The following is a 24,203-nucleotide window of genomic DNA, read 5'->3' as shown; positions in this document are numbered from 1 at the left end:
AGTCTTCAGGGCTTATAGGGAGAGAGGCAGTCCTGCAGATATGTTGGTCCCAGGTCATATAGGGCTTTGAAAGTTAATACCATAACCTTGAACAAGATCCAGTATTTGATTGGCAGCCAGTGCAACTGGCCTAGCACCAGCTGAATACATGCCCACACAGACATTGCAGTCAGCAGGCATACCACCACATTTTGCACTAGCTGCAGTTTCCAGGTCAGTTTCAAGGGCAGACCCGCATAGAGCATGTTACAGTAATCCAACCTGGAAGTGACCATTGCATGGATCACTGTAGCTAAATCCTAGGATGAGATATAAGGAACCAGCTGCCTGACTAGCCAAAGATTATAAAAGGCCAATCTGGCAGTGATGGTGACCTGGGCCTCCAGTGAAAGCGAGGCATACAGGACCACCCCCAACAACAGGGGTATGGAGCCTGATTCCCAATCCCCTCACACACATCTCAGATACAAGACCTCCATCTTCATTGGATTTAATCACAACTGCCACTGTTTTAACCACCCAGCCACAGTCTCCAAAGCCCTGTCCAAGATTTCTGGAGTGGCATCTGGCCATCCACCCATCCACAGATAGAGCTGGGTGGTGTCATCTGTGTACTGGTGACAACCCAGCCCAACCCCCTGGACCAGTTAGGTGAGGGAGCACATAAACTGATGGTTAAACACCATCAGTGAGAGGACTGCTCCCTGCAGCACACCTCATTCAAGTGTGTGCCATGGGGAGATCCATTGTAAGGAAGTTCCTCAAATTCATGTCAGCGAGGCAGTGGGTCAGGAGATTGTAAATGACAGTGTCAAATGCTGCTGTTCGGTCCAAAAACAACATCAGCACCAACTCACTCTGATCCAGATGTCTCCGGAGGTCATCTGTGAGGGCATCCAATGCGGTCTCCATCCTATGGCCAAGGAAGAAACTGAACTGGAATAGATCCAGGACAGAGGTGTCATCCAAGAAAACCTGAAGCTGCCCAGCCACCGCCTTCTCAACTACCTTACCAAGGAACGATAGGACCATCAGGTCCAGCAATATTTTTTCTAATCCTAATATATATATTAAAATGAACACAGGATATGAAGATATTGGGCCTAATATGGCATCATAAAAAATAATCAGTAGATGAGGGAATTTCTGATCAATATGCTAAATACAAAAGAGCTACTGCCTACTGTGCAAGAGTCATGGTCTATTGTATATAGAGGGAACAGTCTCAATAGTTATTTTGAAATCACTAAGAAATTGATTCACAGTGCAACAAAAGTAGAAATTCAGTGCCCCAATCTTTCTTGCCTCACTCCCTAACTGTGTATTTACCTGTGATAATTACAGGAACAGCAGGTTGGCTGATAGATGCTTACTATCCCTTATACAACTTAATAGTATATCATTAAATTAAAAAATGAAATCAGATATCAGAACATTTATTTATTTATACAAACAGCCCATTCAACAGTTCAGTCTGTACTGCTATATTTATTAAGGCTTCATCAGTGCTGTCAATTCTTATATCACTCACTACTTATTTGGGAAGGAGGAAAGACATACATCATTAGCAGACTTACAGTGCCTTCCTAAAACAGGCTCCCAGACATAAGCTGGAGTGGTCATTTGTGCCTGAGTGGAGGGGGGGAAACAAGAATGATTTGGGGCCAGCTCTGACTGTCAGCCAGTCAGCTCTCAAGCAGCTTCATGCAGCCTTCAGAGGTTGGTCCATCATGGAATGAGTGGGTCATGAAGACCTTCAGGCTTGTCCTGGCACACAGCTCAGATTTAAAGTAGCAGGCTGAAGAGGTGCTTGGCATTCAGCAAATTCCCCCCCCCCAGCATGGTGTGTCTCTGTCATCCTTCTCCACTACCTCCTGCAATGGGCTGGTCCTCCTCTGGGCACAAACGGAGTTGTTGTTGTTCAGTCGCACAGTTGAGTACAACTCTTTGCGACCCCATGGACAAAGTCACGTCAGGCTTCCACCATCCTCCGAAGTCTAATCAAAATGGAGTTACAGCCTTCTAAACTGATGGGCTTAGAAAGGTGTAGCTCTGTTTAAGATTGCACTGTTTGGGCTACAGGGTCTTCTACCAAACAGGATGTGTTTCCAACACAGTGTTGACCACATCTTACAGAAACAGTGCACACTTCAAGTATCAAGTGTATAACTTTCTGTTTTCTCTGCATAGTTCTTTGGATTAGGGTGTATGGTGAAACCAGACTCTCCTTTTTTCTTATATTCCCTCTACACAAACATACACAAAATTCAAGTAATGTTTGCTCTGTCTGCATGCTTGCTCTAAAATTGTGTACTTTCATCCATTAAAATTACATCACCTGCAACATGTAAAATAGAACACATTACTATTATAGTATTTTTAAAAACATAATAGGCATAAAAAAGAAAAGCAAATCAGAGAAGAATATTTACATATACATAAACTAGGTTTCTGTGGCTGCAGTCAGATAATAGGCTTAGTGCATTTTGGCCATGCCTCTAATCTGATCCCTATTTTTTTGTGCTGGAGAACTTGTCTAAACATCCACCCTTAACTCCCTGCTCCATGTTCTCACCCAGTGGTTGCTGTTCAGATTATCGCTGCATGCTAACCAGAAAGTGAGTGGTCGGGCTGCATCCTTTTGGTTGCTTGTCTTTTACACACACACATAAGCATATATCCAAGGCACTGGCTCCTTTTTGATAGGTCCATTATCCCTTCGGCATGTTCTTGGATCATTGGTTCCTATACAACTGTATCTCTCTGCCAGAAATCACTCCCTTACCCACCTGATCTTACTCCTTTTCCTACTCATTTTGTAGGACTCTATATATTTCTCTGTGGGGGGAGGGGTGGGGGGAGGTGTAAGTGGGCTCCCTCTTGGGTATCCTGCCCCCCAGGGAAAGTGTATGCGCAATACATAGCCTCTCCTTTCCCGGTGTAGTGAATGCCGCGTGGTCACTGATCGGCTATGCCTGGCAGATGGTCACTGCAATGGCCTTTCCTGCATTACTGCATCCGTGGCAACACCTTCCTGCTGGTCCCCCCCCATTTCTCACAGAGTTTGCCACGTCATGGTGCGACCGAATGTCCGGTGGTAATAACCGGATGGGCAGGCTAGGCTCACCAACCTCGCCAGCCAAGAGAAGGAAAACTCTAACATCAAACCCGGGCAGATAGAGTTCATTAATGTAACACCTACCATCTGGAGGACTCGCTGCCGGCATCCCGGCTTACTGGGCCATGGCAGATGACCCCAAGGTGAAAAGGTAGAGCCAGTACCGCGCACACTGTGCTTCACCTAAAAATTCCTCTGCGCAGGCCTGAAGGGCATATCCACATCCACAACCCACAACACACCAAGTCCTGCAGCGATGGGCAAGGGGCGAAATGGCAGGTGGAAGATGCCACTGGAAGCCGCAGTCCCGATCCTGCATGTAGGCAGTTCATGGTATTGGTTGCCTGATGCTGACCCGGAGACGAAAGCATCTTTTGGCAGCACCCTGAACGACCAAGCAGCCTTACTTAGGGACAGCACTGCTTGCTCCGCATGGAGAGGGGCCTAGAAAAGGTGGCCTAAACAAAGATCATCCCCCCCCCCCCAGTTGGCTAGCCATGGTCAACGGGCATCCTTACTTGCGGTCAAAAAATAACAACAAAGAAAAGGCATGCACCTGCCTCACAAAGTGTGCAAAGACTAAAGCTTGCGTGTTGGAACATCAGAACCATGCTTGACACAGTAGACAGTGGTCGCCCTGAACGACGCTCTGCTCTAGTTGCCCATGAACTTCTCAGGTTGACTATTGACATAGCAGCTCTCGGTGAGGTCCGTTTCCCTGAGGAAGGTAGTCTTCAAGAACATGGTGCTGGCTATACCGTCTACTGGTCGGGTAAGTCAAAGGCTGAGAGCCACCTTTCTGGCGTTGGCTTCATGGTCAGGAACTCCATTGCCTCCAAATTCGAAAACCTGCCAACAGGTCACTCAGATCGCATCATGTCCACTTCAAAACAAGCAGCATGCAACACTCTTCAGTGTGTATGCCTCAACCCTTCAAGCAGATCCTGCAGAAAAGAACAAGTTCTATGCTGATCTACGCAACCTCGTACGGAAGACCCCTACAGAGGACAAGGTGATCATCCTTGGCGACTTCAATGCCAGAGTAGGTAAAGACTCGGAAGCCTGGAAAGGAGTACTTGGCAAACACGGCATTGGCAACTGCAATGATAACGGGCGCCTCCTGCTAGAATTCTGCACGGAGCACCAGCTCACCATCACCAATACTATCTTTCAGCGGAAGAACAGCCTGAAGACAACCTGGATGCACCCACGGTCCAAGCACTGGCACCTTATCGACTACATTCTGGTGCGCCAGAGAGACCTTCGGGATGTCTTACACACCCGAGTAATGCCCAGTGCGAATGTCATATGGATCATCGTCTTGTACGCTGCAATCTCCACCCAGAAGAGGAGGTATCCCTCGGAGGAAGCTTCAGGTTGGCAGCCTTCAGTCAGCCGAAGTTAAAGCTGCCTTCCAGGCAAAACTCCAGTCAAGAATTGAGGACCCCAGTTGCCCCACAGACCCTTCTCCAGAAGCACTCTGGGAACACCTAAAAACTACCATCCTGTTGATCTCTGAAGAAGTCCTCGGGTTCTCCACAAGGAAGAACAAGGACTGGTTTGACGAGAACAATCAAGAGATCCAAGAATTACTAGCGAAAAAGAGATCTGCCTACCAAGTACATCTTGCTCAGCCCTCCTGTCCCGGGAAAAAAGCAATCTTTCGCGCTGCATGAGCAACCTCCAGCGCAAGCTTCGAGACATTCAGAACGAGTGGTGGACCAAGCTTGCAGAGAGAACCCAGCTGTGTGCAGACACTAATGATTTAAGAGGGTTCTACAAAGCCCTGAAGGCAGTATATGGCCCATCATATCAGGCTCAGAGTCCCTTGCGTAGTGCAGACGGCCAAGTGCTCCTCACAGACAAGGCATCCATACTGAACCGGTGGTTGGAGTATTTTCAGGTTCTCTTCAGTGCCAACCGCGTAGTTCAAGATTCAGCAATCCACCTCACCCCACTTCAACCAGTGAAAACAGAGTTGGATGAGATCCCCACCCTAGAAGAGACTGTTAAAGCCATCAAGCAACTGAAAAGTGGCAAGGCAGCAGGAGTTGATGGAATCCCACCAGAGATCTGGAAGCATGGGGGCACAGTACTACATAGCACACTTCACAAAGTACTTGTCACCTGCTGGGAACAAGGCAAACTACCACAGGACTTTCGCGATGCAATCATCATCACTCTACACAAGAACAAAGGGGAAAAGTCAGACTGCTCCAACTACCGGGGGATAACCCTGCTCTCCATCGCAGGCAAAATCCTTGCCAGAATACTCCTGAACAGACTGGTGCCCACCATTGCAGAAGAACTCCTCCCAGAGAGCCAGTGTGGCTTCAGAGCTAACAGGAGCACCACTGACATGGTATTTGTTCTCAGGCAGCTGCAAGAGAAATGCAGGGAACAGAACAAGGGTCTATATGTGACTTTTGTCGACCTTACCAAAGCTTTCGATTCCGTTAGCAGGAAAGGCCTGTGGCAAATCTTGGAACGTTTAGGATGTCCCCCAAGGTTCCTCAGCATGATCATCCAGCTACATGAAGACCAGCGAGGCCAAGTCAGACACTGCAACGACCTCTCGGAGCCCTTCCCAATAGGCACAGGTGTAAAGCAAGGCTGCGTTCTTGCGCCAACTATCTTTACGATCTTCTTTAGCATGATGCTTCAAAGAGCCGCAGTAGATCTAGATGATGACGATGGTGTCTACATCCGCTATCGCACCGATGGCAGCCTGTTCAACCTGAGGCGACTAAAGATCACTCCAAAACAATGGAAAAACTTATCCGAGAGCTACTGTTTGCTGATGATGCTGCACTCGTCTCCCACTCGGTATCAGCTCTGCAGCATATGATGTCCTGCTTTGCAGAGGCTGCCAAGCTATTCGACCTAGAAGTTAGTCTGAAGAAGACAGAAGTTCTCCACCAGCCTGCACCCCAGGAAGATTATCACCCTCCCTGCATCACTGTGGGTGAATCAGTTCTGAAGACAGTCCAGCAGTTCAGCTACCTGGGGTGCATCATCTCCTCAGATGCCAAGATCGACAAGGAGATTGACAACAGGCTGGCAAAGGCAAACCATGCATTTGGCCGACTGCACAAAAGAGCGTGGAGCAACAAGCATCTGAAAAAAGGCACGAAGATCAATGTTTACAAAGCGGTTGTGATGACAACCCTTATCTACGGCTCTGAATCGTGGGTTTTATACCGTCATCACCTGCGACTCCTTGAGCGCTTTCATCAGCGCTGCCTTCGCACCATCCTCAACATCCACTGGAGTGACTTTGTGACCAACACTGAAGTCCTCAAGAGGGTGGAGGTTACAAGCATCGAGGCACTACTGTTGAGGACGCAGCTGCGCTGAGCAGGGCATATTTCTAGGATGGAAAACCACCGCCTTCCCAAGATTGCTCTGTATGGCGAACTTTCCACCGGCCATCGAAATAGAGGTGCCCCAAAGAAGAGGTACAAGGACTCCTTGAAGAAATCCCTTGGCACCTGTCGCATCAACCATCACCAGTGGTCTGACCTAGCCTCAGATCGCAAAGCATGGAGGCACACCATCCATCAGGCTGTCTCTTCCTTTGAGAATGCACACATAGCTGGTCTTGAGGACAAAAGGAGATTGAGGAAGAATCGCACTGCTACAGCACCAACCCCAAATCAGACTTTTCCCTGCAGCCGCTGTGGCCGGATCTGCCTGTCCTGCATTGGTCTTGTCAGCCACCAGCGAGCCTGCAGCACACGTGGACTACTGCACCCTTCTTAAATCTTCGTTCGCGAAGTCAAGCCGAGAGAGAGAGAGAATATATTTCTGTGACACTGCCCAAATGCATCGTGCAACTTTTTCTTTCCCGATAGAATTTTCCCACTATACCAAAATTATTAAATGGCTTGAAGAAATCCTGACTGCCAGTATGGGAGCCTAAATTGGGACTATTACCAGCACTGTCCCATCCGAAGAAAAGGCAGAAAGGGTCGTTTTTCTTTAATTTGTTGCTCTAAAGTTGCCGCCCTGTGGGCTCCAGATCAGAACAAAATATTGTCATGCAAGCAGTGATTCAAAACTCTTGCACAAAGATCCGATGATGTGCATGTTGCTTTTTTTTTTTTAAGGGTAAAAATGGAAGGGAAAGTTCAGACTTCCCATATGGCTTGAGACTGCAATGGAGAGATCAGACATCTGGAAATCCGGGGTGAAACTGCTGACATCATTAAACCTCAGACTTTCCCTAGTGCCGGAAAACACACATCAGGGAGTACTGACAATGGGGCGGGGGGTGATGACTGTGGGATGGGACAGGGATGACGCTGTATGATCATGCATTGTAAATCTGCAGGGTAACAGTAATGACATCAGATCAAACAGTTTGTCTTACTGTGACCAATGTTTGACTTTTGGAGACTTGGCTAGGGTCTGTAAAATATTAGCTATTTTCCCTAACCAGTTTATTAAAGAGGAAGGTCAGGCTATCTATCTACTAACTGTCTTTCCTTCTACACAAAGAAAATGGATGGGAATTATTATAATTTATATTCATTCACAATTTAAAGGAACTTCAGCCCACTTAAACCATTCAATGATGATTTGATTGAGGAGTAGCTTATTCTGAAAACATAAACTGATGATGCCTTTTTCATTAAAGACAAACTTGACCTTACAACAAGGGTCTACCTTGTCTTTTTCTCTGTAATAACCTGAATCTTCAGTTATGCCTTGCAGGTGACAAGTTTAAGATTCTGAGGACTAAGATGCTTCTCCCCTGACCTCACCCAGTTCCTGAGGATGACAGCTGGAGCTATGGGGCATTATATTAATTATAGTTATACAGCCTTTTTTTTGAAACGCAAGCTCGGCTACTCATAAGAATCTTTTCATAAGTGCAGGTTTTTCAATCCATTTAGAGACACGTCACATGTTAATGGAACTGTTATTACAAAATAACCCAAAGGCCATTAATGCATCTAAATGAGAGGTATTTTGGAGCTCATCATTAATAAAGCTCATTGATCTCGCTGAATCAATAGCATGCAATCTCATGAGAAGAGCAAAATTCCTATACAAGGAGGTCATGGCTGTCTGGAATTATGAGCATTTTTATCTACTGTTACAAAAAGTGGTAACAGCATTTGACCTTTTTTGCATGTGAATGTTCAATACAGGGTTTTAAACAGAATGTCTGCCAAGTATTTGCATGAGGACCCATAATGAGAAGGGCATGCTAAGTAACCAAGTTAAATATAGACAGTGCACTTTTAAAGTAAATGTATTATGCACATATTAGATTGTAGTTACAGCCATTGTTGCTGCACTTACATAGAAAAAACTGAGCAAAATGCTGGGCTGGACAATGAAGCCTCCCCCATCCATCTCCAAGGTTTCGCTAGGTGTTGTCCACATTCCTCCAAGCACACTGTTGCAGCATTATAATGTAGAAACTTACCTTTTAAATACAAATAAAACTGACCTTCTCAGGATGCTCTGTTCTCTTCAACTTTCTTTTCTATGGACAACTCAATACACAGATGCACCCATGCATTATTGGATATTGCCCTATAGCAATCATACTTAACCAGATTTTCTTCTGTGAACAAGCCAGTTCAGTTGTTAATAACTGCAACAATGCAGTGGTGGCACAATGTAAAATTATGTGCAGATGCGGCCCTGACAAGTGATTATGCAGCTGATGCCTTTATCTCAGCATCACCACAGTTAGTTTATTGCTTCCCTTCTCCTCTACTACAAATTGTTAAACTTAATGGAATAAGATTTTTATTTGTGGCTTGGATAGACAATTCATGGCATATTCTTGCAACATAAAACTGTTCTGCACAAAAAACTGAGAGTATTGTATAACATAACATTGACAATCCTTAGGGCATGATTCAACAAATCTAGCACTAATCTATAAATCTATAACAAACTATAATCTATAAATCTACAACAAATCTAGCACTAATTCAACAAATCCATAAAGAGTAGAGAGCTGAATATATATTTAATTCTACCAATAAAATCAACAGGGATAAAATATTGCCTGGAATCATGCCTTTATTGTTTATAAAGCACTTTTTAATGTTCAAATGGCTTCATAATTTCTTTCAACAAGTCTTACAACTGACTGGAGTTGTCAAATTCCACTCAGATTACATATCCTTCTCTTTGTAGTCCAGGGATTTTACTCCAGTGTTCTTCTGCTGAATGCAGCAGATCTTTGGGAAGCAGAACCATAATATTAAAGAGAGGTTGCTCCTTCTCATTACTTTGGTGTCTGTGGAAACCACAGACAAGTGTGTGTATCATTCCTCTGGATGAGCCCTTCCACAACCCTAAGAATGTGGAGAAAGTCAAGAGCACCTATACATCACAAAGTAAGAAGTCCATTTAAAACCAGCACTTTGTGTGCCAAATTCTTTTTTTTTTAAGATTTTCAACATGGGAAGGGCTGGTTTCAATTTCTATTTTTGTTCTTATGATATAGAATAATGCAATTTGTGCATGTTTGCAACACGGAAACAAAAGAATAATTTAACCTCCATCAACATTATACCTGTGCTTGCCTTTTTTTAAAAAACTAAAATATATTGTCCAGCACGGTCCAGCACGGTGGGGAGGGACGGTGGCTCAGTGGTAGAGCATCTGCTTGGGAAGCAAAAGGTCCCAGATTCAATCCCTGGCATCTCCAAAAAAGTGTCCAGGCAAATAGGTGTGAAAAACCTCAGCTTGAGACCCTGGAGAGCCGCTGCCAGTCTGAGAAGACAATACTGACTTTGATGGACCAAGGGTCTGATTCAGTATAAGGCAGCTTCATATGTTCATATGTTCACATAAAGTAGTTTTTAATAGTTATTTCTTTCCATGACTTCTGTATCTTTTCTGCAGGATATGGATGTATGTGTTTTTTCTCTGGACATGTAGACACAAACACCCATGAGACTAAGTCCCATAGCATGGAAAAAAGAGTATTAAAGAAAAAATGTCCACTGTTTGCAGCAGAAGTAAAATAACCAATTCCTTCTTAGATTGTTCATCAGATTTCTCATATACTGTGCTATGATTCAAAGCGCAGAATGATGGAAAGATAGTTAGATTTGCTTGTGGAAGCTGATATAATGGGATGCCACAAGCATCCCTACTTTTAACAATTCTGTTCATTATTATTGTCAATAGGGTGGTGAGTTTAAGGTAATGATAGAAAGTTTCATATGGCCATTAAGTAGTTTGTAGAGGAAGTAGAATTGTGAACTTGGCAAGGGTCCCCAACCTTTTTGAGGCTGCAGGAACCTTTGGAATTCTGAGAGGGTATGGTTTGCACCATCCCAAAATGATGCCACACAAGTTGGAGCCCAAACCCAAATGGCTGCCTCCAAGGGTGGAGACAGATTAAATACCTCCTCACATCTCCTGAGAAGAAGGAAATCCTGAAGGGGAAATGGAACCACACATTGACTCCGGAAAACCCAGCTGCTTGCCAGTCCTTATTTTCCAGAGGAAAATCCTTTCATTTGGATGAGGGAAGCCAATAACAAGCACTGCCTTACAGTCCACTTTCTGAAAAGCTTAGTGAGTACCAAGGAAAATACTGACAGGCACCACGGCATCTGCTGTTATCATACTGGGGAACCCTGATCTGTACTATAGCAGTTGCTTTGAAATTAAAAGAAGTGCTCCGTTCTCACAGTACAAAGTAAGCTACAGAGTTGTATATGATTCTGACCAACATGGATGTTGGTTTGCTTAAAGAGACTTCTCACACAGTTCAACTACTTTATAAATACTGGACAGAAAGGGTTAAGCAATCAGTCAAACCATAAGAAACAGTCTCTCTCATGTAAATAAATGTGTATGCTTGTAACTACATAAACACATCTGGATCAATTTCTTTAGAGCCAACATAGCCAAATGGCTGTCAGGCCTTAGACTTCTAATTCTGGGCTACCCTTGAAAGTGATCTGGAAGCTCCTACTGGTACAAAATGCAGCAGGGTCCTTACAGGGATTCCACAGAGAACACATATTCATCCAGTGCTGTGCTGTGGGACCACCTCTCCTTGTATTTCCTCCAAGGGGCATTAACATCAGCTGATAAGAACCTCCTGGTGGTCCCCAGCCAAAAAAGATATCCGGCTGGACTCAACCAGGGGCAGGGCCTTCTCTGCCTTGGTCCCAGCCTGGTGGAATTCTCTGTGGAGTGACATCCATGCCCTGTCTGATCTGCTAAAGTTTTACAGGGCATGTAAGGCAGAGATGTTCCACCAGACCTTTGGTTGAGGCCAGCAATGGTTTGTTGTATCTGCCTCGCACCCTCCCCCTCCCCTAGGGTTGCCAAGTCCAATTCAAGAAATATCTGGGGACTTTGGGGGTAGAGCCAGGAGACTTTGGGGGTGGAGCCAGGAGACATTGGGGGAGGAGCCAGGAACAAGGGTGTGACAAGCACAATTGAACGCCAAGGGAGTTCTGGCCATCACATTTAAAGGGATAGCACACCTTTTAAAATGTTTTCCTTCCATAAGAAATAATGAAAGATAGGGGCACCTTCTTTTGGGGCTCATAGAATTGGACCCCCTGGTCCAATTGTTTTGAAACTTGGGGAGTACTTTAGGGAGAGGCACTAGATACTTTATGGAAAATCTGGTGCCTCTACCTCAAAAAACAGCTCCCCCAGAGCCCTTGAAACCTCCAGATAAATTCCCCATTTTACCCTATGAGAATCGATCTCCACATAGGGAATAATGAAGTGCTCAGCAGACTCCCCCCCCCCCTTTCTGGCAACTCTGAAGTGAGGGATTAGCGTCTCTACTCATGAGTAGCTGCCAACTTCTTCAAAGTAACACAGACACACCATCCCAAGAGGAAGTCTTTCCAATAGGAGCCTGAAGCTTCCGGAGGAGGAAAAGCACATAGTCCTCTGGGGGCAGGGCTTCCCCCCGCCGGCCAGCTGACTGGGGGTGGGAAGGAGTCTGGGAAAGCAGAAGAACCCCCGTTGGAACCTGGGGATTGGCATGCCTACTCTCCCCCCACAACTGAATGCTAGTACTGCCGTCTTGTTTTAAAATGTTGAAATGTTTTAAATATTGTGTATTTGAGGGTTTAATTTGTTTTTATATTGTATTGTAATAAACTGTTGTGAATCACCCTGAGTCCTGCGCAGGGGAAGGGCAATTTAAAAAATCCAATTTAATATAAACAAACAAACAAACAAATAGAAAGTCTGCTTTTCCAGTGCTGTTGCAAAAGTGCCCTTGGAATAAAAGCTTAGTGCCAAGCAAGTGTTAAAGCTCAAATCAAAAGTACAGGAAGGTATCATCAGAAAGGGCCCATAGGTTGTTGACAGAACATGTTGCTTGCATGCATAAGTTCTTTGTTCAAGGCCTATCTTACCCAGCTAATAGACCTGAGAATGAAGAGCTGTGTGGGGCAAGGACCCCTACATGAGACCTGGAATCTGCCAATCAATCAGAAAATACTGACCAATAATCTGAATCACCATGAGGCTGCATCATATGCATCCTATATGTCCTGAAACATTCTATTCCTCCTGTGCCACAAGTATGAAAATGACAGTAGCTCAAGTTAATTGGAAGAGTATGCCTTTGTGTGTTGGAACAGTATGCTTTTGCAACATGGAGATAAAACTTGTCAGTCCAACAAAGAATCACTGCACTTTCTCTCAAGGGCATAAAATGTGAAATCTGATACAGATCAGATGCTGGGTTGTTTTTTTAAAACATCTTTTCCTCTCCTGTAGCATAAAGGCACATACCTATTTCCTACACAGGACATTCTTTTCCAATAACTTTTGACTTTGTAGACAATAACCATGAAACACTTTAAGAGTTATTAATGTTTGAAACCAACTGAAGAGGCTTTTCCAGTGGTCTTCAACCAGGCCTCGGAGCAAAAGCACATTTCTGATTGTGTCAACACTCTTGACTTTTCTGTCCCTGACACACTTCAGTACACAAAAACATTCACCCTACTAGGATTAGATCCTGTACAATGCACAGCAAATTTGATACAGCTGTATATTCCAGAATGTATATGATTTAGTCGTGAAGAAACTGCACTGTTCAAAAAAGAAGAAATCAAGTTAATATAATTAGTATTCCTGAGATCAGACACCCACCATAAAGCCACCAAGTATTAACCACTCAGGCAAGCTTTAAATGTCCATAAACTATTTTCTGGTTTATTGTTCTAAATTAATTAATCAATGAGAATTCAAACTTGTCCCTGCAATCCTATATAGAACCATTTCAGTCTAATCACACTGAAATTAATGGGCTCAGACTGGAGAAGTTTTGCATAGAACTGCAGTGTTATTGGTTTAATATATACATCTTTGTCACAGGCACAAAGACAAACTCAGATTCAGTCATAAAAATCAGCAAGGAAGAACAGTAGCAATATGTAACTTTTATATACAGGAGACACAAACTAGCAGACACATATAGGCACTGGTGGGCACATGTGTTCCATATCGGCACTGGTGATTCATAGCCCCATTTTTCCATAATGTTGGATGAGACCCTCCCCCTCCCCCCAAATAAAAAACAACTTGTGAGAACTTCAGAAGCGGCTTTCAATTCCGAACAGAAATTGATGCTATAAGCTTTTGTGCATTCCTGAACAGGCTTTTTACAAATCAGAAAATGAGTCACAGCTACTCACAGCTACGTGTTCAAGGTTACATGTCTGCATCACTCAAAACAAGCAGTAAGAAAACAGTTAAGAGACAGTTTTAAGCATAAAAAGGGAAACTCATATTTCAAGTCCTGAAGATCAGTTTCACTAAGAGCACCAAGATCTATCAGCAACACTGAATAAATATACAATTTACAAATCTGAGTTCTATCACAATTAGAATAAACATATGTAGTTTGACAATATCTGACTGGCATAAGTTCCTGTACTAAAGGCCACTGGAGATTTAAAGTGCTTTGCATTTTCTTCGTTTATAAAAACATCTGTCTCCATCCTTCTGTGACTTGTCTGTGAACTCCACACATTTCAAATTACAATGCAATTAGGAAGCAGCTGCCCACTGATGCAGCTGCCCTTGGGCACAGCTCTCTGAGCAAAGGAGGGATGGGCCAGAGCAAAGCTCTGCCTTCCACTCCTTCTGGAATCTCTGCCCCTCCCTTGCAAGGTCAAGCTCTATGGACCCCTGCTGCCACCAAGGAGCCACAGAGGAATTCCTTCCACTTCACAGGCTCCCCAGACCAAAAGCTGTAAAAGTGGTCCTGAGTAAGTCCAGGGGCAACCACTTCAAGTTACAATGCACCTAGGGGAAGTACTAACGCTGCCTTTATGAAAACCATTCTTCTCTTTGCCTTAAGGTCATTTACAAATACTTCTAATATATTTATATAGTCAATATAAACTGTCAATTTACATACCTCTTGTGCAAAGGATTCTGCTCTCTTCCGCAGATTTTTTTCCAATTCAAAGTTTACTTGTAGTTCTTCATATTCTTCTACTGCCAGTACAGACACTATTTAAAGCAAAACATACAAACACCCAAACACACCACAACACACATAGCAAGAGGCAAAGATGAATAATAATACATTAGGAAGGAAAATAAAAAAGGATTTTGTTTTTATTAGGCAAACTGGGGCTAGGTGTATCAATAATATATTCAAAGTCATTTCCCCTCTGCCAGTACTGCTGTGGTAACTGTAATGCCAGTCCCATTCTGTAGTTAAATAACTAGGCAAATGTAATAAAGGACAGATGGAGGCTTTCTTAAGTGGTCATCCAGTATTCAGTGGGAGTTCCCATGGCAGAGTGGAGATACAAACCAGGATCTCCCAGATCCTAGTAGTCCATCACTGTTATCACTATCCTAGTTATCACTGGGCTGCAATGTGGTAATTTCTTCCAGCCTTGTGGACTAAGCCATTTCCATGCAAGCATATAGAAAGCTTACAGTGAGAAACAACAGTCTCCTGAGGATCAATCAGGGAAGACTCTGTAAACTGTAAAAACTGGATCTTTTTATCCCCTTTCAGGCCATCATGCAATACAAGTAGCATAAATAGCAACCTAAAATGTATTATTTATACATCTAAAAACATAACTCTGTTCCAAAAGCACAGATGCACAGGGATGCTCCTTCATAGTTCTTGCCATATAACTGGTGACACTGCCAGTCATTTGTCTACAAGTGGTGAGCTACTAAATCTCACTCTCTATAATCCCCTCCCAGAAAGAATACTGGGATTAAAACTGATGATCTGGCAGGGGCTCCAGTTGTGAATATGGCTAGGAACTCCAGAGGTGATATTTGCTCTGGGATTCCTTATGCAATAAGAATAATACATGTTTGGAGCCTTGCTTTTGCATGTTTGCCTCTAACGTCATTGGGGAAAATGCATGCACGCAATGCACAAGTTTCCAACTATAATACTGATATGTGCACAAAGGAGTCAGGATGGGTTGCAATAATGTCTACAAATGGCAATATATACACATTTGCCACAACTTAATCTGTGAAGTGACCTTGAGTAAGCAAGACACAGAATGAGTCATAACCACCATCAAAAACCCACCACCAACCCTGCGATCCTTGACTTTTGGGCCTCTGGGTCAAACTTTTTGGCTTGGCTTCATCTGCTGGCTTCCCTCTGCCTGCCCCTCAGGCCAGTTTCCCAAAGTTCCCACCGCTTCTGCAAAATGAGATCACCTTCCCCTTTCTCCACCGAACCTTGGATATCCACCTCCTCTCTCCCTTGCACCACTGCTGGCGTGCACCCTTCCACTACCTCTCCCTCATTTCTTTCCATCCCCGACTTGGGCTCTTCCACATTTTCATCCATGCCCCCAGGTCCCACAAGGGCACTTTTTTGTGTGTTTGGTGGGCCACTATTGATGTTTCCAGGGCTGTAGAACTTCATCCCTATTGCTTTGACAATTAATTGATCAGCACCAGCATGTCTACCGCATGAACCAAACAAATCTGCATAGAAACCATGGAGGTTTGTGGGAGGTTCACTGCAGGCACCATGGCATGGCCCTCGGCTCGCAAACCACAAACCAGGCAATTTTCATGATGAATTTAAGTTCATGATGAAGTCCATGCCCACCCCTTGTAGATTCTGCGGGCTAATATGAACCTGAGTGTTAACTGACAATGAGCACACTTTCTCATACTGACCATGCAATTAAATTGGGGGTGCAAATATTGTCAATAAACTTTCTAAATGAATGTTTGCAGCTCCTGATTTTGCAATACACTTTAGCTGTAGCAGTATGTTTTTATAGTAATGACACAAAATTTAAAAATCTATACTTTGTCTAAGCGCTACAAGCTTTGTGTACTGTGAAGACCAAGTCAGTTTTTCATTTGTATTTTATAAGGAAAGCCACCAACGTGTTCACTGAGATGTGGTAAGAATGTCTAATCATACCTCCATTTCCAAAATATGATTAAATGAGTGGACTCCTTCCAAAAACTTGTCCTATTGACCTGATACTGATTTGCAGGGCCACAGCCAGGATTTTAAAAGTCAGGGGGCTTTTTAAAAGATAGGGGGCACTCTTTCCCATCCACTGCAGGGCTTGCCACTTTTCAGGAACTTTCTGCGGTTGGGGCAAAATCTGGAGGCCCTGAATGTGGCCAAGTCGAGGGGCAGTCAGCCCTAAAATTTTGAAGTTTCCTTCCACCTCTTTCTCCCCCACCCCAGCACTTGATAGCCAGCAGCTCTATCCATCTCCACTCCCCAGCCCATTCCATGCAGCTTCCTTCTTCGCCCTCCTCCCTGCTTTCTGCTTTTGCTGCTGCAGTGGATTGTATTCTGCTCAGCTCTCCTGGCTCTGGCTGCTGCTGTTGCTTCACCAGCTCAGCCATGGCAAAAAGAAAGGGGAAAAAAGCAGTCTGCACCACAGAGAGCCCCCTGGAAGTCTGGGGGCAATGCCTTCACAGGCCCAGCTGCGGCTAAAGGCCTGCTGATTCAGTTTTCCTGGCTTCTTGAAAGATTTGCTGCTAGTTGATTTACAATGCAATTAAAAGTAGTGTTAAACCCTTCTAAGTCTGCAGATGTTATCCCAATTTTTAAAAAGGGAGGAGCGATGTCCCAGGAAATTATAGGCCAGTCAGCCTGACCTCTGTCCCTGGGAAGATACTTGAGCAGATTTTAATGGGATCAATATGCGAGCATATAAAAGACAACTTGGTAATCTGGGGAAGTCAGCACAGATTCATCCCCAACAGGTTTTGCTGGACCAACCTTGTTTCCTTCTTTGATTGAGTGACTAGCTTACATGATCAAGGAAATGCTGTCGATACCTAGATTTCAGTAAAGCTTTTGACAGGGTTCCCCATGATGTTCTGATGGATAAACTAGAGGACTATGGACTGGACTCGAGGCTAGTTAGTTGGGTTGGAAGACTCCACTTAAAGAATAGTTGTCAATGATATTTCATCTGAACGGATGGAGGTTCCAGTGGGGTGCCACAGGATTTGATTCTGGGCCCGTTACTTTTCAATATTTTTATAAACGAACTGGATGAGGGTGTGGATGGGTTAATCATTAAATTTGCAGATGACACCAAATTGGGAGGAGCAGTGAACACACCAGAAGATACGAGATAGAATTCAATGAGATCTGAACACACTGGAAAAGTGGGTGGATGTGAACAAGATGCAATATAACAAAGATAAGTGTTGAGTTCTACATCTGGGTAACAAACATGAGGAACACGCATACTGAATGCGGGATACACTTCTGGGTAGCAGTGTGCGTGAACAAGATCTTGGGGGTACGGGTAGACCATAAGATAAATATGAGCAGCTGGTGTGATGCAGCAACACAAAAGGCTAATGAGGTGTATCAACAGAGGCATAACATCTAAATCACAAGATGTCATAGTTCCGCTTTACACTGCATTAGTCAGGTCACACCTGAAGTTTTATGTGCAGTTCTGAAGGCCTCACTTTAAAAAGGATGTGGACAGAATGAAGTGGGTTCAGAGGAGAGCCACAAGGATGATCAGGGACTTGGAAACCAACCAAGCACTATGAGGAAAAGCTGAGGGATTTGGGAATGTTCACTCTGGAGAAAAGGAGCTTGAGGGGCAGACATGATCACTCTCATATTTGAAGGGCTGTTACTTAGAGGAGGGCAGGGAGCTGTTCCTGTTGTCAGCAGAGGATAGGATTCACAATAATGAGTCTAAATTAAGGGTAGGAAGGTACCAGCTGGATATTAGGGGGGGGGGGGGAATTTATAGTAAGAGTTGTTCAACCGTGGAATCAGCTACACAGGGAGGTGGTAGCTCTCATTCACTAGCAGTCTTTAAGCAGCAGCTAGACAAACACTTTTCAGGGATGCTCTAGGGTGATCCTGCAATGAGCAGAGGGTTCAGCTAGATGGCCTGTATGGCCTCTTTTAACTCTGTGATTTTATTATTCTACTAGAGCAGTGTTTCCCATTTGCAGGGTCATGACCTGGTACCAGGCCACGGAAGCCTCACTACCGGGTCACAAGAAAAGCCTAAGACAGCCCTGCCCATAGCAAAGCTAGACCCGCCCCGTCTCTGTGTTGTGCAGAGAGAAGCTGGACTACCTCTCCTTTCTTCTCCCCCACTCCCAGTGTTTGAGAGAAAAGCTAGCATCCACTGGCACTTTAGATCCATGAAGTGTTCCTCAAGGTATGAGCTTTCATGTGCCTTGCAGTATGTTCTTTTGGAGAGATTTCCCCAGGAGGCCTGGGTGGCGAAGAAAGGTGTGTGTGTGTTTTTTCAGCCAGGAGGGGCAGAGATTGGGCATTCCAGTAGCTATTTTTTTTTACCAAATGACACCTGGGCAGAATTTTTGCTGGCTGGGGTCATCTGATGGTGAGGAAGGCTTTTTTTTCATTTGCCCCTCCCCTTCCTTCTTTCTTTCCCTGCAAGTGATGCTCTGTCTGTATTCTTGGTGCTGGGAGGCGGGGGGGAAACAACAGTGGGAAGGCTTCTAGTGCCCTGGCCCCACGGGTGGACATTCTGGTGCTTTTTGGGCATTGTATGAGGGAATTTTAGACTGGATAGTCCACTGGCCTGATCCAACATGGCTCCTCTTATGCTTATATTCTTTCTTCCCATGTCTTTCTTTTCTTTTCCTTTCCTTTCATTCCATTTCATTCTTTCACTTTCTTTCCTTCCATTTTTACTGGATGAAACTTTTCTGTTCATCATACTGTTGTTGCAGACATAGGAGCTCTGCCAATGAAAAGTTGGCATCCCCAGTTGTAGCCAGGTGACCTTCTATGAGATTTCTGTGTGAGTGAGTGAGAGTAAGAGGTGTGGAGCAGAAAGAGATTATTGGAGATTACTGCGATATATCTCAACAGCACTGGAAGAGATGGTACCATGAACTTGGCACCATTTTACTGGTCCTGCTTTTAACAGCTATCTGACACCAAAATTAAACTCTTCTTGTAGATATTAAAAAGGATGAAAGTAGTTCACTGGCTAAGTATCTGCACAACAGATTACCTTTAAAGACATGGGAAACACAGCCAGTAAAAAGCTGCAAAGTCCCTCATAAATATCCTTTTTGGGATAACTGCAGAAAACCTTGTATGAACTTCATATAACTTGAAATTAATTCATTAATTGCAGTACAATTCTCTGCTACCTTTCACAGCAATTTCTCAGTGTTTCAACCAAAGAAAAGTATGAAAAATAGCTGTCGAAAGATTTTCTTAAAACCAAGCAAGCTTGGTTGTAGCTTGAGGCAGAGTTCCAGTAGTGGCAGCTGAAGGAAGGGCCTACTAAATGTATCAGTATATTTTGAGGTAGAGCAGCTGCCAGGGCCCAGTGTGGGTGGTACATAGTGCTGGCATTCCTGAGGGCAATGGCACAGCACTCCCAATTGCATACACTGGCCAGTGCTGTTGAGGAAGGGATGTGTAGGTGGTGCAGGCAATTATGGGCATTAGGAGTGCTTGCAAGCTGAAGAAGAATACACAAACAGATAGGTGCATGCAGGTGTGGGGGTGAAAAGAGAGGACCCATTTTCCACCCCTCATTTTGGCTCAGCATGAGTTTCAGAGAGATTTTTCTGAAAAACAATTTACTTCCAAAGAAGAGGCAGGTTTAGGGGAGTGCCCTGGAAGTGACATCACAGGGAAAAGGTGGAGTTTGGGTTCAGTGTGCCCCGGAAGTGACATCACTTGGTCCTTGACACCACAGAAAATGACATAATTCCTGTCTCCCAGCTCCACCCCCAAAGTCTCCTTTTAGTGGGCCATGAAGGAGAAGTGTAAAAATAACTGGGCCACAAGAAAGAAAAGTTTAGGAAACCCTGTACTAGAGTCAATGGGCTTTAAAAGGTATAACTCTGTTTAGGACTGTATTTACTGTACCTTTTAATCATACTAAAGGGCCAGCAGCAGTCTTCTTACTATTGAATCCTAGCATTCATAATAAAATATACCTTTTTTAAAGGTAAATTTCAGAAGGCAAAATTTGAATGTCTAGTTTTGTTTCAGTTTCTATTTGATTTTAAACATTTTGGTGAAAAACTCTTTCATGTACCAGATGAAAGCAGCATCTTTCCAACAGCTTCAGGCCTAGAGCACCAGTTGTACTTGCTATGAGCTTACCATTCAATATGCAAAAACTGCAGCCAATGACCCCCATCTGGAATTATTTAACTCATATATTTATTTAACCGAGGACCTGCCTACCTCAGGGACCGCCTCTCTCCATATGTTCCCCAGAGAGCACTGCGTTCCAGCTCACAAAATCTTTTGGAAATCCCTGGGCCTAAGGAGGCCAAACTTAAAACAACTAGGGAGCAGGTCTTCTCTATAAAAGCGGCCCAATGGTGGAATCAGCTGCTGGAAGAGGTGCAGGCCCTACAGGATCTTAATCAGTTCCGTAGGGCCTGCAAAACTGCCCTCTTCCAAGTAGCCCTTTAAGATGGAACCAGAACCAATATTACGCTGTCTTGGATAAGCAGAGATTGTAGCACCACTGTATTGTTTTAGCTTAATTTTAATATTAATTTATATATTGTATTTATACTGTTGATTGATTTTATCTGTTACTGTTATACCATGATACTGTATCATGTTTTGTAAGCCGTCCTGAGCCTGCCTTGGCGGGGAGGGCGGGGTATAAATAAAAACATTATTATTATTATTATATATTACAGCATCACATTGTATATCTAAATACTGCTGCCAACAGCCATCAGGAACACAGAGTGGGGGCACAGTCTGCAACATGGCAGTAGCTACTTATGTGGGAAGTGACCATGGCTCAAGCATGATCACTTACTACAGCCAGTAGTATTTTGGGAGCGACATGGTTAAGTACAACATGTGTTCTTGGCCTTACTGTTAGTGTTGAGTACTGTACAAAGCCAATCCTGTTGCTCCCTGACTTTGGCTACCAGTGTTGGGTCTCACTGTATCTAAGGATAGATAACTTTAAAAAATAAACCAACAGCAAGAAAACAAAACAAGAGAAGGAACCTATAAAGTACATATACAAACCTCGATTACATTTTTCTAGCACTTTCTGCTGTTTATGAAATTCAGCTTTTAGAGCTGCGTTTTCTTCCTTTACTTTATTCACCTAGACGAACAGGAAGCAAACCTGAGCCAAGCAACATAGACACAATCGACAAAAAAAAATCAAAACACAATGAAACGGGGATAAAGCTACAGTTCTATCAAGTTTCCAGTCTGATATACAAAAATTTACTTTTCAGTAGAAGTTAGATCTACACTTTACACCTACCACCTGATCATGATGGGGATTTGCAGCAGGACACCAGCTGTGAGTTTCCTGGAAAATATTGTTGTTCTAGCTAACATCACATAGAACGATCTTTGTTCTAGCTAACATCACATAGAATCACAGAGTTGGAAGGGACCTCTAGGGTCATCTAGTCCAATCCCCTGAACAATGCAGGAAACTCATAAACACCATGCTTTTCCCATCACAGTCCTAAATTTGTTTACTCTTACATATGTTCCATATATTTCAATGGCTCTTATTTCCCAATGTACTTGCACATTATTCTAGTCAAAACTGCACTGAAACAGCTGTGATGTCAGTAGATTTTGGAGAGGAAGCACCCAATTTCCCTAAATAAACAAATAAATGTTATATGAGGTTTTCCAGCTAATTGGGATTTTTCAATTTGAATCTGACTTTTTTTGCATACCCAAAATATACGTAATGCTAAGGTCATGGCTATAAGTTCTCTCAGCATGATACATTGGCGTCATGTAGAGAAGGTAGAAGCTGTTCATCTATCTTTTTGCAAAGCAAGTGTTATTTGGGTTCATGGCCTCTATCCTCCATTCCTCTTGCTGGTTAAATGGTCAGCTCAGGCCCCCAAAATCATGGAGAAAGGCCTGAGGTGAATCTTGTTGGGTGGCATTTGCCCTCAATCTTTAAAGAAGTCCCATGCACTAGGATATGCCTATGACTTCACTTTGCTAATTACCAACCCACCTGAATCTCCCAACCTCAGGACAAATTAATGCTTACCATATTGTACTTTTTAGACCAGGGGTGTCAAACTCATTTGTTATAAGGGCCGAATCAGACATAAGTGAGACCTCCTTGGGCCAAGCCATGTTGGGTTGGGCTGGGCCATGTGTGTACCTATTTATGATTATGTAGCAAAGATAGAAACTTTATAAAGGACACAGACAAACACAAAGATTTTTTTAAAAAAACTTTAAAACATCTTTAAAACATTATCACTTGGTCTTAAAGGTGCCTTCTTTGTATTTGTCCCATGAGATCCAAGGAACTGGGCAAAGAAAGCTATGGTTCTTGCTTCCTTCCCCAGGGGACCAGGAGAGGGAGGAACCTCAGCCAATAGAAGGAAGAGTGGCTTGGCTCAGTAGCTGGGCTGTGCAATTGAAAGAGCATGGCAGAGCAAGCTCTCCCTCCCCTCCTTCCTTCCCAAGGGAGGAACCTCAGCCAACAGAGAAAATAGAGGTTTGCTTGGTAGCTTCTGTGTAATTGAGCAAGCCTGGCAAAGCAAGCTGCTATGGAGAAGAACACAAGAGAGAGGGAGAAGGAAGTAGATGACATCCAGTTGTTCAGAGGTCTGACAGGAGCCCTCTGGGGGTCTGACTTGGCCCTCGGGCTGCATGTTTGACACCCCTGTTCTAGACACCTGCAAATAATTATATAATTGGAGAGGACAGAAATTTGAGAGACTAAGTGTCATATAGAAATGGTTTCTTTTTTAGACAACAACACAAAACTACTAAAAAGTTGTTCACAGAGGTCATAAATCTGTTCTGTTGGATAGCAGTTAAAGTCACTCATGGATCATTGTACTCTAAAACACAGGTAAAAAAAATCCAGACTTCCTCTTTACTATCCTGCCACAATACTTACTTCTACAGTGTCTTCTGCACATTTACTTCTCAGGAAAATCCAGACTTCCTCTTTACTATCCTGCCACAATACTTACTTCTACAGCGTCTTCTGCACATTTGCTTCTCAGGTTTTCAAGCTCGATAACTATGTTTTTCTTTTCCTCCTGAAGAGAGATCATTTGATCTCGCAGATCTACATTTTCAAAAGTGGCAGTGATCAGAGTTCATTTTGCATTGGGGACAAAACATACGCAGTAAGCATAGATAAAAAACACTGGCAGAAAAGCAGAGGTATCACTCATCAATAAGTTCTTAAATTATTAAAAGCGCAGGTGCATTTCTGAAGTGTCATCTAACTGGGCTTAGAGACAGATACCATTACAGGCTAGTTTATCAGTTATTTTCCCTTGTCTAGTCCATTGTCTTTTTTTTTACAGCAAATTCATAGGCTTAAGGACCAAATATTGTTGTGCAGGAATGTTCTCTTTGCAGAACCCTCACCTAACTTTTGGTTAAAAAGTCACATCTAGTTTGGTCTGCATTCATGGCATAATTTAATAACCTGAAAACAATAAAATGCTCCTTTTCATCATAGATTCCTGTGGTAAAACCACAAAACAATGGGCACAAGAGTCAGGAAGAGAAAAAGGAAGAGATGAAAATACTGGGATGGATTTTACAATCTGTGAATGCAAGGATAAGGGATCTCTTGATGTATCTTTCTCCCAGCAGAAGTCCCAACTATTCCTG

At 43.6% G+C, this 24,203-nt stretch overlaps 1 protein-coding gene across 3 annotated transcripts in view; it reads right to left on the bottom strand.

Moving 5' to 3' along the window:
• The window catches only part of SHTN1 (shootin 1), a 172,347-nt gene that overhangs the window by 75,544 nt on the left and 72,600 nt on the right, over positions 1–24,203 (bottom strand). For all 3 annotated transcript variants that reach the window (XM_060241557.1, XM_060241555.1, XM_060241558.1), the window contains exons 6-8: positions 23,549–23,646; positions 21,600–21,681; positions 14,511–14,605 (exon numbers count right to left, since the gene is read on the bottom strand). In XM_060241557.1, coding sequence (XP_060097540.1) covers positions 14,511–14,605; positions 21,600–21,681; positions 23,549–23,646 — 275 coding nt within the window. The remainder of the gene's footprint in view (positions 1–14,510; positions 14,606–21,599; positions 21,682–23,548; positions 23,647–24,203) is intronic.

This window comes from Heteronotia binoei, chromosome 6 (assembly GCF_032191835.1).
Source record: "Heteronotia binoei isolate CCM8104 ecotype False Entrance Well chromosome 6, APGP_CSIRO_Hbin_v1, whole genome shotgun sequence".
Lineage (NCBI taxonomy): Eukaryota > Metazoa > Chordata > Lepidosauria > Squamata > Gekkonidae > Heteronotia > Heteronotia binoei.
The sequence above is the reverse complement of the archived record's forward strand: the minus strand, read 5'-3'. Positions and strand labels throughout refer to the sequence as shown.